General features: G+C 36.0%; 1 protein-coding gene across 4 annotated transcripts in view; it reads left to right on the top strand.

Moving 5' to 3' along the window:
- Positions 1 to 18,569, top strand: part of atp9b (ATPase phospholipid transporting 9B) — a 149,767-nt gene that overhangs the window by 109,834 nt on the left and 21,364 nt on the right. For all 4 annotated transcript variants that reach the window (XM_088601272.1, XM_088601270.1, XM_088601269.1 and 1 more), the window contains 5 exons: positions 1,152 to 1,264; positions 4,003 to 4,251; positions 15,368 to 15,529; positions 16,369 to 16,461; positions 17,744 to 17,827. In XM_088601272.1, coding sequence (XP_088457398.1) covers positions 1,152 to 1,264; positions 4,003 to 4,251; positions 15,368 to 15,529; positions 16,369 to 16,461; positions 17,744 to 17,827 — 701 coding nt within the window. The remainder of the gene's footprint in view (positions 1 to 1,151; positions 1,265 to 4,002; positions 4,252 to 15,367; positions 15,530 to 16,368; positions 16,462 to 17,743; positions 17,828 to 18,569) is intronic.

The raw sequence follows: 18,569 nt of genomic DNA, 5'->3' as shown, positions 1-18,569 counted from the left end.
AAATCTCAGCTACAAATTCTCTTGGTGTTTGTTAATGGGGCTGGCATTTCCAAAAAGAATGGGTATAGAAGTAAACAGATGGAAAATAATATTGGAAAAATTTGAAAAGCTTGTCCCTTTGTTGATCATGAAAATCTTGTCTTTTTAGTTTAATAAGCTAGTTTGCTTTGATTTGTGTCAGTCGTCATATTCTGTTTTATAACACAATTTATGTAGTGCATTTTCCTGCTGATCTCAGCCAAGCTACACAAGGGCAGAATGAAAGCTCAGAAAGAGACTAACATAACAAGAACCACAATGCCTGTGCTTTAAGAACATACTGTAGTTTCATATACTCAATACTCAATTTGTTCAAAGTTTTTCACAAACTGTATTATTTAACCTTTTTTCTTAAGTTTTGAAGGATTTGCTTTGTAGCTTCTAAAAAAGTCATTTTTCTGTTAATATTTTTTCAGTTTTCATGGACACCTTCTTTACATATAATTGACTACAGAAAATGTACTGAAATCAAAGACCTCTGCATGCAGCTTTGTATGAGGATAGACTGTTTTTTTATTTTACTTTTATATAAACATTTTTAAATATGTTAAATGTAGAATTTCTGTAGTTGCATTTTTTTTGGTTTAATGGTTTAATAGAAAGGGATCTCCCTTAACCTTTTTTAACAGATGTTTTGAACAGCACTAAGAGATGTGATTACATGTTATCCTAAGGGTGTGGGCTTTTGTTGGTTGCTAGAGTGTAGTTGTACAGTATAAAGAAGAAAGACATCCTAGTCTTCTATAACAAGTGTTCTGCCTTTCACTCTGCCCCTCTAAACCCCAGACATCCTCTGCTCACAATCTGCAGGAGCCTTGCATCTGGGTTTGGAGGTCTGCTGTTAGTAACAGCTGCTATCACTCAGGGAATAGACTTTTAGGCTTTTTTTTTCTTAAAACAAATTTCCTTTTTCCAAAACTGCACAGTGCTCAATTATTCCGTTTTTTTTTTCATTTGTTTGTGGAGAGAGCATAACAATTTTCGAATACAGTGTCTTACATTGAACTGTGTTGTGGCACAGTTAGTAAAGTACAGGTAACAGCAAAGTATCTTCAAAGAGACATTGGATCTGACCTAACTTGCCTACTAACTTATTCTTTTGTGAATTGCAGGGACGTTGACACAGAATGAGATGATATTCAAGCGTCTCCACCTGGGCACAGTATCCTATGGGACAGACACAATGGATGAAATTCAGAGTCATGTCATACAGTCATACGCCCAGGTAACACACTCTTGCCAGCTACAATGTCTCCTTCTGTGCATTGTGACAGACTCCAGAAGAAAATAATTACATAAGAAATAGTTTACATGCTGTATAGATGCTCTAATATGCCATTGTGATAAAAGATGCTATTGACTGCATGTAGCAGTTCTTGAGAGTCGAACACTGTCGCAGTAAGGCTCAGCTGGAGTTCTGCAACTCATTTGCACCTACTGTATCTTCATTCTCATTCAGAATTGCATTACCAGAAAGCTTTAAAAGAAGAACATTCAAACTTCTGGACAGGTTAAATGTGTTGTTTTGTTCAATCCCGATAGAAGTATTAAAAAAGATGGGCAAAATTTGAATGGCTTATTTTAAAGAATAGATATACAGTATTACTGTGCTCAGTTCTTTAATAGCTGATCATTGCACATGAAAATAATACTGCTGAAAATAAAAGTCATCATAATAAGTTCACTGTACAGCACATTGATTATATACAATTTGAGATGTTTTTTTTAAATAATTTAATTTTTTTTTAACCAAGATTGAATGGCAAAGTAAAAAAAACATGAAAAAATTAACATACAGAATATAGAGGTCCACAATAGGTAGTGAAAGTATGTAAGGGGAGAAATTTTTTTTTTTTAAAGAAAGTAATCTGAGGTACAGTATTTCTGAATGAATTTTATTCATTCACTTGTTGATACAATCATTTTAAACTCCATTTGCAGTATTTTTTGTGCTAGGGTGCATATTAAAAAGAATTAGACTTATTTTTTCTTAATCAGATTTTGTAACCACAAGGAGCTTTGGGTTAGAACTCTGTAGATAATTTGCTTTCTTTTTTGTGTGCTTGGGTCCAATTATGATAGCTAAACCTTGGCTATGTAGTTTTGTTTAAAGGAGACCAAGATTAAGAAATGCGTATCGTACAGACTCAGCAAACATCCAGCAGTTGTTCGAAGCTAAAACCCATCTGCTGGTGTCTTGTCTTTAATCTCTGGTAATGAAAACTGCCAGTCACTTAGTACAGTGTGACGGTAGTGCTTTGGTACCATTGATTTTTATCCCCTTGTTTGTGTGCTCTTTTATTATTAAGATGACAATAGTCTAGTAGGTCCACTGTAATGCAACACACAAATCTATTATAACCTGATTATATTTCCCCACTGGAAGCATTTTGTGACAGAGGGCATAATCTTTAATGGAATTTGTGTGAAATTAAATTATACAAGCATCAATAAACATAACATAATTCAGAAGAGTAAATCGGCTTAATTTATTTGACGGCGTAATGGCATCGGTGTTTGTAGAATGCAAATGCAGAAGGCTTAAAGCAGTGGCTGAAAGGCTGAAGCAGATGAGTAGAAAAGTTAAACCTTTTATTAGACAACACTGTAATTTGATGGGCAGAATGTTCACGGTTCAGAGGGCCGCACACCCAGACAGGCAAAAGAGGGGGGGGGCTGAATGAGAAAGCCAAGCTTTCAAAAGGAGGATTGCAGTAGTCTGGAGCCAACAGTAAAGTGTCTGATAGCTCTGGTGGGATCAGGAAAGGTTGTCATTTCACATCTTAACCTTACAGGACTTCTCCTCGAGTAGGAGGTTAATCATCAAAAATGATTTGCTTCAGTAGAGCAGATAAACTCTGTCAAATACAGCTGGGTCAGTATGGTGCCTACCAGACACCACAGGGCTAAATTGATGGTTGTTGCGGGAGGAAAAGAGAAAAAAAAAGGCCTCAAACAACTGTATGACATGAAAAGACTAGGTGTCGTCTTTTTTCTTCTAGTATGCCATTTTGTTATGAATCGCATGCAAATAAAATTCACTTAGGTCTGCAATGGCATAGAAGCTCTCCACTTCAAAGAGCTGTCAGCTGTGCTTTCTTTTCTGATTGTGTGCCATGACTTTAGGAATTAGAGCATAATCCAAATGGAACATAAAATACAAAAAAACAATTATGTCAGGGTTTTGACTGGTGGCAGGGTATATAATTGTTATTGGAGGATTTTTGCTTGTTAAATTTGATTTCAGGCAGTTAAATAAGAGGTCAGTTAGATCTAAGATGTAACTCAAGATTTTGTTTGTAAATCTTCATTTAGTGGCATAAAAGGATTGTTTTTAATCGAGGCACTAAAAACCGTGATTTCATTTAAACAGTAGTGTAAAAATAGATGCCCAATGTTATATCATTCTTATAACCATTACCATTACCACCTGGTAACATGAGTTAACGAGATCTCAGAACCTATGCAAGTCTGAGCCTGGGCACTGAGAATGGAAGGAGCCTATATACAGTAGCTTATGCCACGGGAGCTGGTGGACCAGTAGCTGACAGTTTTCCCTCTGGACCAGAATTACAAAACCACTACCTCAGTATGGCTATTGAGGTGACTGAGGCAGCAGAGGCTGCCACCCAGTTAAATGGATGTTAAACAGTCCCAAGGGACTTCTCAAAGCAGTAGGGATGTTTTTTTTTTGCCTGGGCTACATTCCACTTCAAGCTTCCTCAAAGTAGCCTCCCTTAATTGAATTGGTAAAGTCATTTCACATTCTTGCATCTAATCTGCTGTGTAGTGGGCTTGCTGGTTGAAATGTGGCTGCCATGTGTCACCCAGGTGGGGGTTGTAATTTCTTGGTAGTCAGAGTCCCTTTCTATGCGTAAAGATCTTTGAGATGCTTTGACTGACAATGATGACAATGCCGATAATGATGATGGTTATTATTGGCTTCTGCTTCTTGTGTTTTAGGTAAGCGGTCAGTCCAATGGAAGCAGTAACACTTCCACGCCATCCCGTAAAATCCAGCAATCAGCACCGAAAGTACGGAAGAGTGTGAGCAGCCGGATTCATGAGGCAGTGAAGGCCATTGCCCTTTGCCACAATGTTACCCCGGTGTATGAGTCTCGAACAGGAGTCAGCGGCGAGCCGGAGTATGCCGAAGCAGACCAAGACTTCAGCGACGAGAACCGCACCTACCAGGCCTCCAGCCCAGACGAGGTCAGTAGCTGATAATTTGTACAGAAGGGATAAGCAGCCTAAATCAAAGAATTTGATTTTTATGTTTTAAATCATGCAGTATTTAAGGATGAAGGGCATACACTGATGCACAATAAAACTGTACCAGTCTATGCTTTGTATCAAATAGGCACAGTGAACTTACATGCTGCATTATGTTATTTGCATTTTAAATAGTGATCATTTAGGTTTTGTTAATTGTACGGAGTAGTAATGTTCTTAGTTATACCACAATACTGAGTTCAAGTCATGTGAGTTCATAAACGAATGATCAAATACTTAGTATTTTGTATATGTTGATTTAAAATAGCCAAAATTAGTTGATTAGTTGATTATTTAAAATCTCTTTACACCATGTCCATATTAAAGATTACCTACAGTAGCTGCTATCTCCATGATTGAAGGTAGCCTGTCTGTGAGATACATTACTTGGAGACTAGCTCTGTAGTTACCAGACCTTTTAAGGCAGAGAGTCTCCAGACTCACCCAGAACCCTCACATCTCTCTGATCCATCTGTACTTTCAAACTGCAATGACAAAGTAATTCCAGCAAGAAATTAAGTATAATGGCAGTATCATCTGCTTGAAAATGATATCATTCCTCAGAGGCTGCTCGGAAGTAATGTTGACAGCTGAAAACCTAAATGACCATATTCTTTGGGTCAAAGAATGTCTAAGTTGGAGCTAGACATTGGTGGAGTGTTTTAATCACCTGTGAATGTTTTTTGCCCTTGATAGGCCTGGTGGGAGACAATGTGGAGATGTCTTTGGTGAACATTATGCTGCTAGTTTGTCCAAGTTAACTGGTGGGGCAGTGGAAGTGAGGGGCAAAAGATAATATGGGGAGAAATAACCTTTAACACAAAATTGTGTTTGGTACAAATTGAAGGCAACCTAATGGTCCAAGGTCCTTGACAGTCACCAGTGTTATTAACAGGAGACAACCATAACTGGTGGGGCTTTACCAGGCAACTACAATTTCTCAGGAAGAGTGGTGGAATATTGTCCAGAAACTGCTCAGGTGTGTGCGTCAATGCTCCAAACACTTTAAAAGCACCTAATGAAACACATACTGTAAATAAAAGTATCCTATGCTCCAATGAGAAAAAATTGAAATAGCACCCAAGAGGAATCATATATCATGTGAAGATGAGGAAGAGTTTATTTTTCTTTATGGAAGAGTAGCTCACCTGGGTTTATGGTAAAGGTTCAGTGAAATCGTTTTACCTGCCTAAACCTTCCTTTTTCCGTGTTCTATTTAGTTTTTTTCATAATGTGTCTTAATTTGTTAGCCTTCATTATGACCCTGATCTGTTTAATTTTCCTTTAGTTATAATTTCCCTTTAAATAATAATTATTATTCTTCCTTCCATTCAAGTTCTGCCCAGGTTGACAGTTTATGGATTTAAACTAATGACTTAGAATACAAGTCTTCAGCAGTTGGCGCCGAATCAATGAGATTTTGACACCAGGATTGTAAACTAGCTTTATGAGATGTAGACAAGTGAGCTGTTTGTGAAATTTGGGATGAATCAGATTGCAGTCACTGGTTAAGAACACTTGAACAGTTCTCTTAAGGCCTGAATAGTGTCACACAAATGTAAATTCTTTGAGGAACATTTTAAGTAAATGTTCAACTGTTTACAAAGATTTTATTTTTCACATTGCTTGAAAAAGCTTACTGTTCTTTATTGTGTTTTCTGATTCATATACGGATGTGTCATAAAGTCAGTGTACTTTCCGGTCTTTGTTAAAACAATTGAAAAACTTATGTTATAAAATCCAATATTTATATATTTAAATATACTGTAGCCTGTTACACACTCAGAAGATTGAGCTGTTTTGTATGTGTTCTGGCCATGGCATACAACTAAACAGAATTGGTCACGACATTCTGACCTAAATAATTCTTCAATATTTTGTGTGGAGAAGGTACGGTGTGATTATCAATTTCTCAATTGTGTTATTCTGATTACGTTTGGAATTATATCAAAGTTCGATCATTTTATGTATACCTATAGAAAACACTGTAGCTGAGCCATTTACTTATGATATGAAGTTAATATTAAGTTTCTTCTTCCATATTTTAAACAGTGCATACTGCTCGTGAATCATGTATCAAAGACATTCTTTTGTTGTAGCCTGAAAGTATTTTTCAGAAAAAAGGTCAAACTGGTTTACTATATCATTTCTTTTTTTACTAGATTTATAGCTCTAATTGAGGATAACTTACAGTATAATCTTATTTTTTCCTTTCTTAAGTGGTGAGATAACATCACCATGGATCATGGGGAGGTAAAAAAGAAAACTTGATGCCTGTTTAACTTTATGTTTAATCCCATACTTGTGGCTTTTATGACCAGGACTGTGATTCTACATCCCACAATTTACAGCCCATTTTGCTATCAGGTAAAGTCTTAGAAAGAGTGCTATAAATATAAAAGATATAGGGGTCAAGAAAGGTCAGCACCATGGAAGGTCCCTGTCATAATTTGTTTAAAGAGCTATTTTCAGTAGATATTTGTGGATCACTGATGCCTAAGGAAAATAATGCAAATGGCTCATTATTTACCTCAATGAAATTTGCTGCATTTACATTGACAGATGTGGCCAGCTTTCCCAATCACCAGAGCACTGTTTTGAAAGCATTTTTTATTGAACAAAGTGCTCTGAAAATTGTACCCTGGGGCTTTATTTAGGAAAATCGTTCAAATGATATTTTTTTTCAGTTAACCTTTATCAGTGATATAACACGGTTTGGTTAATAAGCAGCATTATCTTTTATTCAACATAACTTAAGTGCCATGATATTCTTGGTTTTATTCTCATTTTGGCATGTTTGTTATGTTTTTGTAAATGTTTTTCATTTTTTTCTCTACTTCTTCACTGAGAGGTTCTGCTGCACAGACTTCACAATACAGACCAACAAACTAGTTCCTAATAGGCTAGCATATACTAAATAAAAATGTGTTGCATAATAAATAATAGTGTGTCTGAGGTTTAAAAAGAGAGTTCTGCTCACATAAGACACTTTAAGTTCAGTAATATACAGGTTTCAGAATACCAAATTGCTTTTATAATCTATCTATCTAGTATCTATCTAATGTTGATGCACATACATTTATTAAACTTAACTAAACAACCTGTAAACTTTATCATAACTGGCATGTTGTTGATAATGTTCAAGATGGATTTAATATTTAGCTTCTGTAATCAAGGACATCCCCTGTAGACACAATTGGAAAATGACATAAGACTGTTCAAATGTCTAGAGCACACTTCACTTCCTGATGTTTAAGGCAAACCAAAGAGTTTTAAAGATGTGATGATAATAAAGTTCAGAGATGTGGAAGAACCAGTTCTTTAAAAAAAATAGTGTTTAAAAGGGTACAAAACTGAACCAGAAAAATATAGACCTATCAGTTTTGCTTCTGTTAGTGGTAAAGTTATGGGAATGATAGCGAAAGCTAAACCAGAAGAACGCTCGTAGATGAAATATCAAAATCATAGCATTTAAGGAGATAACCATCATGAGTATAGAAAGCGAAGACCTTGTTGAACAAAAATTCTTTGTGTTTTTTGGATTTCCAGAAAGCTCCTGATAGCGTCACTTGTAAAAGGTTCAGTCTCTCATTAAATCCTTTAGGAATCTACGCTACTGTATGCACATACCATTGTTTCCAAAAATGAAACGGGAGCAGCACGTCACCTTAAATGGTGTAACCTCAAATTGGGCAGATGCAAGCAATCCTGCACTGCAGTGATAAAATTAAATGTTGTTCACCCAGGAAGTAGTAACATGCATATTTCATACTGCAGGTAGCTATACTGTACATTAAAGGAATCTGAGTGCTTATATCTTTTTTTTCTATATCCCCATCAAAAATAAAAAGTATTTGGGTATACAAATACCCAAATTTGGGTATTTTATTATACAAAATGTATAATAAAAACGATTATACATTTTTTATTCTTACACAAAATACTGCTATTTACACTTTTCAGTTTAGAAAACTGCTATCACTGTACTTGACAGTTTTCACTTGAGTTTTCAGAAGCCATTATTTGTCTCTGTAATAGGTATAGGTTGTGTGGATAACTCAAAAGAAGTCATATTTTGCCATGTTTTACAATGCAATATCACAAACTCTATTTAGTATGCCACAAAAAGGACATTGTTACCTAAGGTTTTTAAAACCTTTTAAAAAAAGCAGCAGGTATGATTTCTGGTCTCAGCAGAATTTCCGTACACAGACACATTAACAGAACTAAATCTCTCAACAAAGGAGATTGATAAGAGACTTAATCCAAGTGTTTAAAATTCTGAAAGGTTTACAAACGATGAATACAGAGAGTTGGTTCACACTTAGTGAAACAAACATAGTGTCATAGTTGGGATCTTAAAGGGAATTAATTTGAGACAGAAAATATAAAATACTACTTTTCACTAAGAGTTGTGGGTAGCAGGAACAGCCTTCACAGCCAGGTCCCTGAGGCTCAAACTTTGGACTTTTAAGAAACAGCTGGACAACATTTTAGATTTGCTTAGTTACAAACTGCTAAACGAGCCAGAATGGTCAGATAGCTTCCTCTTGTTTACTCCTTTCTTTTGTTCTTACACTGTAAATTGTTTCTTGCTACACAGTGATGAGCACCCATAACCACACAGGGAGAAGGTTCTTGATGCTGGATATTGTGTTAGACATTTTAAATGCGTTCAAATTTGAAAGAAAAGCAAGATGTGTAACTTATGCACATTTGCACATTGTATTTAACTTTTTAAAGAATAAAAATACACAATATGAGAAATGACAAGCTTTTTCTCTCTTCATCTTTTCTGAAATTTTCTTCTAGTGTTTTGAAAACAAATCCCAGAAACACCTTACTCTTGTGCCATTCACAAAAAAACTGAAATGGACAAGTACGAAAAGAAACCTTCATTAACCTTTTGATAATTTTAAGTGTCTACCATTCTCTTTTTTTTGTTTTAGGGGGTTTCTTTCTTAGAAGGATATTTTTTGTCTTTCTGTCTTTGGGAGCATCCAGCAGGAGTAGACCTTTCAGCAGCAGCTGTGCGACCTTGCAGGCACATGGCCTCTGGGACAGCTGGGCTCATCGACAGAATCATAACTGTGTCAGCGCTCAATTGTCATAAGTGTATGAGCATTGAGTAAAAAAATCATCAATTTTTCAACTGCGGAAAGACAATGCTGACCTAATATAATGAAGGATCATAAAAGGAGATTAAGTGGGCAGGGCACTGAAGTGCAAAGGTCGCAGGACCTGGTGATCTGGAGGCATGCTGTGAACAGGGCCCTTAGAGGACCTTTGGTCCTGTATGGTCAAAGGGGAATGATCGGTCATGCCCTTTAATGACTGCGTAGTCTTGCGAACTAGCTATTTATTATCTCAAGGATGTAATGGCTCTTTACAGTTTGAGATTATCTGAATAATTGTGGGAGAATTAAAAAAGAAGACAACAGAGCCAGTGGTTCATACAGTAATTCTGACAAGATAGTCGTTTTTTTAGACAGACTGCTACTGCACTTTCTGATTAATATAGCCTTTCAGGTGTACATCAAACACACATCCTGCCAGAGAAACACGATTCAAGCCTAAGGTGCTCAAGGTGGGCTTGGATGTTTGACAAATGCAGAAGCAACTGCTTAGTCAGGCACAACTAATCATGGGCTTTTGTCAATGTATTTGAGAAGGGGGAATCATTGTCAATGACATAAACCATCACAGCCACGACCTCGGGAGACCTAAGGAGAATGAATAACCCATAGATTTTCCTTAAAATTGACAAGTGCTTTTTCCATACAATCAAGGATTTTGTTTAAGGGGATTTTCAAAAGGCTAAAAGTTCATACGCTACATATTTTTATTAGTAATTAATTGAAGATGTCTAAGAATTGACTGGTTTCTTAATAATTGTGTTTCTTGTGATGGATTTTGTCTTGCATAGGTATCAATAAAAACAACTGTTGAGTGTGGCTCTTGTAAATAACACTTCATCCACTTGTTTCTGTTTTTGCCAAAATAAAAATGTATGACTTTATGTATTCTTAATATGAACATTCAACAATTATAACAGTGTTGCTAAAAAAGGACAAGCAGCTAGAGGATTATTCTTATTTTGTCACCTGACTAAACTGAGACTAATTTATTAATTTTCTGAATTGATATTATCTCTGAATTACCAGCATCACAATATAACTCGTCTATGTTAATAAAAGTGTTACTTTATCTGGGGTGTAAACAAGACAGCAGATTATTAATACAGTAAATACCATGTTTAAGATATGCCTACAAAAACGTAATGACTATTATTTAATATTGGGGAGAAGATTTAACATTTTGCAATATTTATTATTGGCATTGTATTTATGCAATGTATTTTGTTTCAAAACAGGAATATCAGAAGAGCAACACTGTTTATGAATTTTTTTCTTATTTACATTTGACATTTTTAGCATTAAAACAACCTTAAAACAGGGCTCTACCAGCCTCTCTGCACTGTAATGGGCCAATTTGGTATCCTTAGACATATAACGTTACTTTTATAAAGCATAATATTGTTTTCTTGTTTGTGTATACATACTAAGTGCAACTGGTGAAAGTGCAAAGGCTCTTAAGTCAGTCCCAACCAGCAAGGCACTCATTCAGATCACTGAGTCCTACCATGTGTTTGATTCTGGGTGGTATTGTTAATCTGTTGTGACGGCTAGTGCCACCAGTGGCCAGAATATCCTCAGAGTTTGTACATGTGAGCTTGCATTGAAGCCAGTTAGAGCTGCATCATATTAAAAGAGGAATGAAATTTGTTTAAGAAGCTGAATTTTCTTTAGTGGTAAAACGCCTTCTTATACAAAGTAAAGAGAACTGCTGATTTCTCTCCAACTAAAAGCCTGGGAACACACCTTGTCCCATTGTAACCATTAACATAGATCACCAAGGGTTTCACCTAGTAATAGGATACATTATTGCAGAATGTTCTGTCCTTAATGAGTATATTTGCCAGTTCCAGAAATGTTTTATGGAATAGTGTACTCGGGACCCCAACTCCAGGGACAATACAAGCCAGAGACACCAACAAGCAGCTCTCTGTCACAGAGCCCTGGCTCCTGTAACCTTTTCAGCTTGAATGTCTAGTGATAACTCCACAGTGCCTCAATGGTTTTGTATCACTAGATAGATTGCATACTTCTCAATGGAATGGGCCACCTTGTCCTCGAAAGCTGTAATCCTCTCTCCTGTGCCTTGGAAATGCTTCTGCAGTGCACTTTGGCCGACTCGTGACAGTTCTTTGAGGAGCATTGCCCCTGTAATGCTGAATTTACTGGACATCACACATCACAGAAACGGGCAAGCCTGTGTGTCACGCGCTGAACAGTGTCTTGTCAGGAGATGTTGTCTTCACAATGGATTTTGTTTTAAATTGGAACATTTTCCCAAAATGAAATCTTAAATCTTAATTTGTCACCTTCACAGCATGATTTGTCATTAGGTAAATTATGTGCATATATACAGAAATTCCATTTCATGGTTTTCCAATTTATGCTCTGTTTCATTATAGATGTTATATATATATATGTGGGTAGTCAGGGTGACTAAGTGATAATTAGATGGCATCCTTTAATAATGCTGTCAATACGTTTGGCCTAATGAGTGCATTCATCTAGACTTTTTTTACCTGAAGAAATCCCATCTCTAACAAAAGCTTAAATTGCGTAGAATATGTCAGCGAGAGAAAAACGGTGCTATATTTATCCTAATTCATACGATTCAATGTGAGGTAGAAGACTATATCCAGAGTTTTAATATGTGAGAAGAAAAAGTCATGCAATTTCAGTAAATAGAAAATGAGCAAACTGAGATCAACATTTTCACGCAAGATTATTTTAGTAAATTGTTCCATTGGGCTCTTTTCTGGAAGTCTTAGCACTGATAAACATTATATGTAATGCTTACTCCATTTATTGCCGAGTTTGTGTCTTGCTCAGACAGGTGGTTTACAAATAACTTGTGAGGTTAAAGAGTACTGTGAATTTCAGTGGACCATAAAGTGAACACCAAAATCTGTTCACTGGCATTTAAACCAGAACGTTCCTTGTATTATCCGGTTTACCTTCTACACATTTATTTCCTTGGTTTCAAACTGTATAAATATGCATTTTTTTCAAACGACATTTTCACAAAAGAAAATGCCAAGAAACTTTTTTTAGAAAAGATTTTAGACTAGTGATATGAAAAAAAATCATAAAGCAACAATACTTTAACAAAATCTTCTTCCAGTCTGTGAAATTGTGTCTGCTTCCTTGTTGCTCTGGAGCTCTGGAGTTAGGGCTTGGGCTAGGATCTGTAGCAATTTTAAAACTGAGCACTAGGGTGGTACAGAAGATTGCACCATCAACCATCGTGTTGTTTTGCAGGTGCATTGATAAGTAAGTCTGTTGCATTTACAGTCCAAAAAATAAATTCCATGCTTTGGAACTGTACTCAAATATTAATATACTATGTGGTCTATAGTTTCTTTTCACAATTGCTTCAATTTGATTTTGATCTGTATTCCACTTCATAGTAATTTTTAGTTCTGTTTTCTTGTAGGAAGGCTATGCTTTTGTTTTTTCTCTATACCGTTCTGAGATAAATGCTCCAGATTTCAACAGACGGTTCATAAAAAATAAAATTTTAAGAAGCAAAAAAATGTGAAGGATAGCCGTTCTGTGCAGATACTGGTCTCTTGTGAACAAGAAAGTACTTTTTTTCACGTTTGATCACATAAGTTAGTGGATTGTTTACTATAAAAAATGGTCACCATTAGAACTTCTTTTTTAGTTCTTCTTCGTGTGCAGTTATTATTAAAGTTAACATGACTTTAATAGGTCCAGAGAGACTGATAAAAAGATTCTGGGGCCAGGTATTGTAGCTTGAAAATTCAAGGCTGCAAGCCTCTAATTCAGACAGGCTGTGTAACCAAGCATGAGCTAAATAATAAACAGATGTGAGTCACCAAATATAGCATGCTTAAGTCCAAACTACAAAGGGACACAAAATGAAATGATAGGGTATTAGCAGGAAGATACAATTTGCAGGTCAAAATGTAATAGTAACCTTTCACTGTGCAAATTGAAAATTAACCTTTGGAGTATTGAATCATTTGCAGCTGATACTGCATACTGGGCGGAAATTTCTCTTGAGCATAAAATGGGGAAAAAAAGATCATCTCTAATGATGAACTTGGGTAATATTTATTGCTCTGTGTGTCTATTGTATGCAAACTTCAAAATTAATTTGACCGCTAAAAAAATCTAATAGTAAAATTAAACTTGAGAGAGTGGAAGAGTGGAAGATTCTGAGTCATAGTTATTGTTTTTAGTTCCCTACCGTGTGAGTTTACAGTACAGTGGTTTATTATACGATAAGCAACATAAGCCATGACGGTTTTCATAGCATAAATAATGTGGCCATTGACTTGAAGTGTTTTCAAATATTTTTAAAATTCTAAAATGGTTGTTTTAGTTAAATGTAGCCACAGCCAAAAGACCATTAGTTCATAGACTTATTATGTGCACAAAATAAAATATTTACCTTTTTCCTTGATAGATAGAGGTCTTGAAATGTTAGCTTGGACCTACCGGGGATTAATGAATGATTAAATTCTCAGCAAGAAAGGCTTATAATTCTAACCTTGTCATATTTAGCTGCTGTCAGCAAAAATGCTACTTTATGAGGGGAGACTCATAAAGTGCCCCATTCATTATGCTAATCTCATTAGTTAAGATCTGTTAAGTAGAGAGCAGTTTAATGCATGCTTTTCCGTTTTAATTATTGACCATAAATACGTTTTAGTACATTAGAAACCTGAGTGCAACACTGAGCGTTTAAATAGATTAGGAGGCAAACACATTATCTAAAGGTACATATTTAACTAATCTAGCATTTTAAGGATATTAATGCAGACATGACATAAATTGCAGCTTGTCATTTGACCCCAATCTTACCCTTCAGACCTGTGTTTGTCGATAGCATGGGTATTTTGTATCATTGTCCAGGACTGTGGACATGTTAGCTTTCTGTAGTCTCATAAATCTCATAGTCTTTATCCTTTTTTAAGGCCCCCTCATAGTAGTAGTTAATTCACGTTAATTGTACTTATTAAAATATGGATTCATTTTCAAGCTATTTTATTCTTTTTTAGTTGCTGATTATATTGGAGTCAGACAGAGCATCAGATGGCTGGGTTACAGATAAATTATCGTAGACCCCCCATTAAAGGAATTAAAGGAAACTTTGTAGTGAACTTATATACATCATAGTAGGGAGGCACAGTGGTTAGCATTGCTGCTTTGCGGTATGGGGGCCCTGGGTTCAGTTCCTGGCGTGCTGTCTGTGTGGAGTTTTTGTTCATGTGGGTTTCCTCCGGGTGCTCCAATTTCCTTCCAAAGACAAACTGTTAGGTTAATTGGCTTCTGGGGAAATTAGCTCTGGTATGTGTCTGTGCATGTTTGTGTCTGTGTGTGCCTTGCGATTGACTGGCATCCCATTCAGGGTGTATCCTGTTTTGCACCCATTGCTAGCTGGGATAGCCTCTCACTATCCCACGACCCTGTTTTGAACCAAACAGTTAGAAAATGAACAGATGAATATTACTGTACAACTGTGATGAGTATTTAGAATCATTTGCACTATCAGGCAGCAGAGACGTACGTGAGGCTTTCAGACTAATGTTTCACAGAAAAATATCCAGACTATACTGCCTTTAATATTAATACTTGTGAATCCAAAGACTTTAAGTGTTTTGTTTTTCCACAAAAATGAATAAAACTGAAACCTTCTCATTCTTAACTAAATAGGCACCAGGTCCTTCATTGTCCTGGCTGAAGGGAGTCACTGCACGGGGAGCCCTTTTTGACTCGGTGCTGTTGCATTGCTGGTGAAAGAAATCTGGAGATGCTTCACATGGCTGTGTGTGATGGGCTAAGCTTTTGAGAAACCAGGTGCCCCTTTGGCCCCCTTGAACTGCGTGGCCGGCTGGCTGTTTTTGAAGGGTGTGTGCTTGACCCCTGACCCGGTGAAATCTGATGTTCTTCAGGTGGCTCTGGTGCAGTGGACAGAGAGCGTAGGCCTCATACTGGTCAACAGAGATCTGACCTCCATGCAGCTGAAGACCCCTGGTGGACAAATCCTCACATTTTACATCCTGCAGATTTTCCCATTTACATCAGAGAGCAAAAGAATGGGGATCATTGTTAGGGTAAGGGGTTTTATAATCTTTTCAGAAATCTAGCAAATCTCTTGCTGTTTTATTTATGTTATTCATCTCTCAATAAAAAAGCCATTGTCGGTTTGTAGGCAGTACATAATTCAGTAGGTTTATGTGTGTTTTTCCTGCAATTTATGTTAAATGACCTCTGGACAGAAACTGCAGTTCTTGCTGTTGTATTATTTGTAATTTATTTGGTAATTTCTTTACCCATGTCACATTTGAATAATAGAATTTAATAAATACAATACTACAATTTAATTAAAAAATGACATTATAAAGTCATAGATAATTGCTAAAAAGTCCTGTGGTTTCTGTGATATTATAATTCAGTGAAATACACAATACAAGATACATTGCAGGCAGTTACAGTCCTTAAGTGGTAAGAAAGTAAGATTTTCTGTTTTTTGGGTTAAATTTAATGTGATCGTTTAAGTCCAATGGTGCAATTTAGGAAGACTACATTGGAAAAGAAATGATAAATGTTGTTGTCTTTAAGTTGTTATTTTAAAAAATCAGTTTTCCTGCAATGTTTGTTAATGTTATTGTTATAGTCTTACTTAAAAAAAGTGTACATAACTAATCAAAGATTATCTCTATAACATGAAACCAATCAAAGAGCTAAACCTAGGAACATCCTTAGTGTGATTTTGTTTTTTGTTTCATTCCTACTGATCCTTGAGGGAAGCCAAAATGAAGACATACCTGACAGGATATGTACAAACCAGTGCTGTGCTTTGATGACGCCTTTTTTGTTTTTAGAGTATACAGTTTTTAAGAGTTTTATTTTGTAAAGCTCAACTTTCTTTTGGTCTTGACTTGCTCTTCAGGAGGAAGCTACTGGAGAAATAACATTTTACATGAAGGGGGCTGATGTGGCCATGTCAAGCATTGTACAGTACAACGACTGGCTTGAGGAAGAGGTAAGGAAATTGTAAAGCTTTCAATTTACCCACTCAGCTAATTGTGTGTTGCCTGGGAAAAAAACATCAATAATAAGACCAGTAATATGATGCAAGTATCACATAATTATATGGATGCATAACTATTATGTAGTTGAAATTAATTGTCTCAACATTACTGCAATTGGTACAGAAACAGTCTTTGATAAAATTACGTACTTTACATACGAATGAACACATTTCTTTTCCATGTCAGGGACCAACCTCTTAACTGGAGGTTTATAATGATGATTCTAAAAGAAGGCAACAAAAAATCCTATTCCAGAGCAGATCCCATCTCACTGTATGAATGCATGCCTCACAATGTGGTGTATGGCCCATTTTGTATCTGCTTGTATTGTGCAATGATTTTTTCAATGGTTTATTACTGCCCATGCCTTTTATACATAATGAACACTTAATAAGCAAAGGCAATCATCTACAAACTGACTATGGAAGCCAAGGATTATCGAAAGATTCATGTGCATATGTTCATGATTGTATTGGCAATATTTCCAAGTCAATATCTGCTGGAAGGCAATTTTATTTAATTAGTGACCTGAATAAACTTCTCTCCCATGAGGCGACATAAAATGTCATAAGCATAGCTATGGTGTTAATGATGTACGATTAACTGTAATAATCCCATTTCAATTCAACAGGGATATAAGGACATGTCAATATACAGTAGACTTGGTACAGCAGTTTCTGTGGATCTGAGTTTTATATAAAACATAAACTGCAGATCACCTTTTATTGTGTCCTTTAAAATTACCCTACAGCTATATTTTAGTCATTGATTGTTTTACAGTATTGTACTATTTAAATCTCTGAGGCAGCTGTTAATATGGGTTCTGGGAGTATTCTGGACATAACATTTTGGTCCTCAGTTCTGTTTTGGATGCTTTGTGCAGGCATACTGTACTATTTTAATCCTAAACAGAGTCACGTTTGCGGAGGTAACAGCTGATATGAGACATGTTGAGAGAGTTTTAATCGTTGATTTTAAAGTCTGATCTCCCGTTGCCCATAATTTGTTACAGAAATGTGAATTTCCTTTATTCTCTGCCCCACTAAGTACAGTGAATCACTAAAACCTAAAGCTACTGTAGGACAGGTGTAGCACAAGGTATACAAGAGGTGTTCAAGTGTTGGAGCTTTTCAGTTGAATACCTTGACTGTCTTAATGATTATGAGATGGAATCTCAGATAACTATGTTGTTCGGTCATTGTTGTGTGTCATTTTTTATTATGTCTTTTCAAGTGTGGGAACATGGCGAGAGAAGGCCTGAGAACTCTTGTGGTGGCAAAAAAGTCTTTATCAGAAGAGCAGTACCAAGACTTTGAGGTAAGCACAATCACCCTTTATGTTTTGTAGATGGACTACTTTCATGTACATATTAGCTGCAAAAAAGGGAGAGCTGTTTGTAAGATGTTGACAAATGGGGCCACCGAGTCATTTATTCAGTAAAATTTCATCCCCAAATGACAGACAGGCTTTACAGCCATGTGAGGTTACCAGTTCGAACACAGACATAGTTCCTAGATGTCTTCAGTTTGTAATTAACGGATTGTACCATGCATATCTTCATCTCGTATAATTGAGGGCTCAGTTCTCTCTTTTGAATTTCTCTTGCTCTCAAAAAATGCAAAGTAGAATTCGTCCCATTGTCATCATACATTGTCATCCTGGATCGAGTCCAGTAGAGGAAACAAAACAAGTAATATGCAAGAAACTGTTGCCTAATTTGAAGGCCTGTCAGAACTTAGTATTAACTTAGTATTAAATAATATTATTATTATTATTTAATACCAATAATAATAAGGTGTATTTTTTTAAAAGCAATTAGAAGACTAAATTTGCTAGAAAACAACATATTCGTATACGTATAATCAGTGCGCTCAGCTTAATTTAATTGCATTATATTGTAACACCTTCTGTAATTATGTAAGATAGGATTTACTTTTTATAAATTTGATATCATCCTGTATTTTAAATAACAGTACATATGCAATGTTAAACTCAGTAGTGTATTGAAAAAAAATAGCTCCACTGTTATTGTAATGCTATTGGGATTAATAACACAGCT

The sequence above is a fragment of the Lepisosteus platostomus genome, chromosome 12, assembly GCF_059453375.1.
Source record: "Lepisosteus platostomus isolate fLepPlt1 chromosome 12, fLepPlt1.hap1, whole genome shotgun sequence".
NCBI classification, from domain to species: domain Eukaryota; kingdom Metazoa; phylum Chordata; class Actinopteri; order Semionotiformes; family Lepisosteidae; genus Lepisosteus; species Lepisosteus platostomus.
Note: the sequence above shows the minus strand (reverse complement) of the source record. Positions and strands in the feature narration are given on the sequence as shown.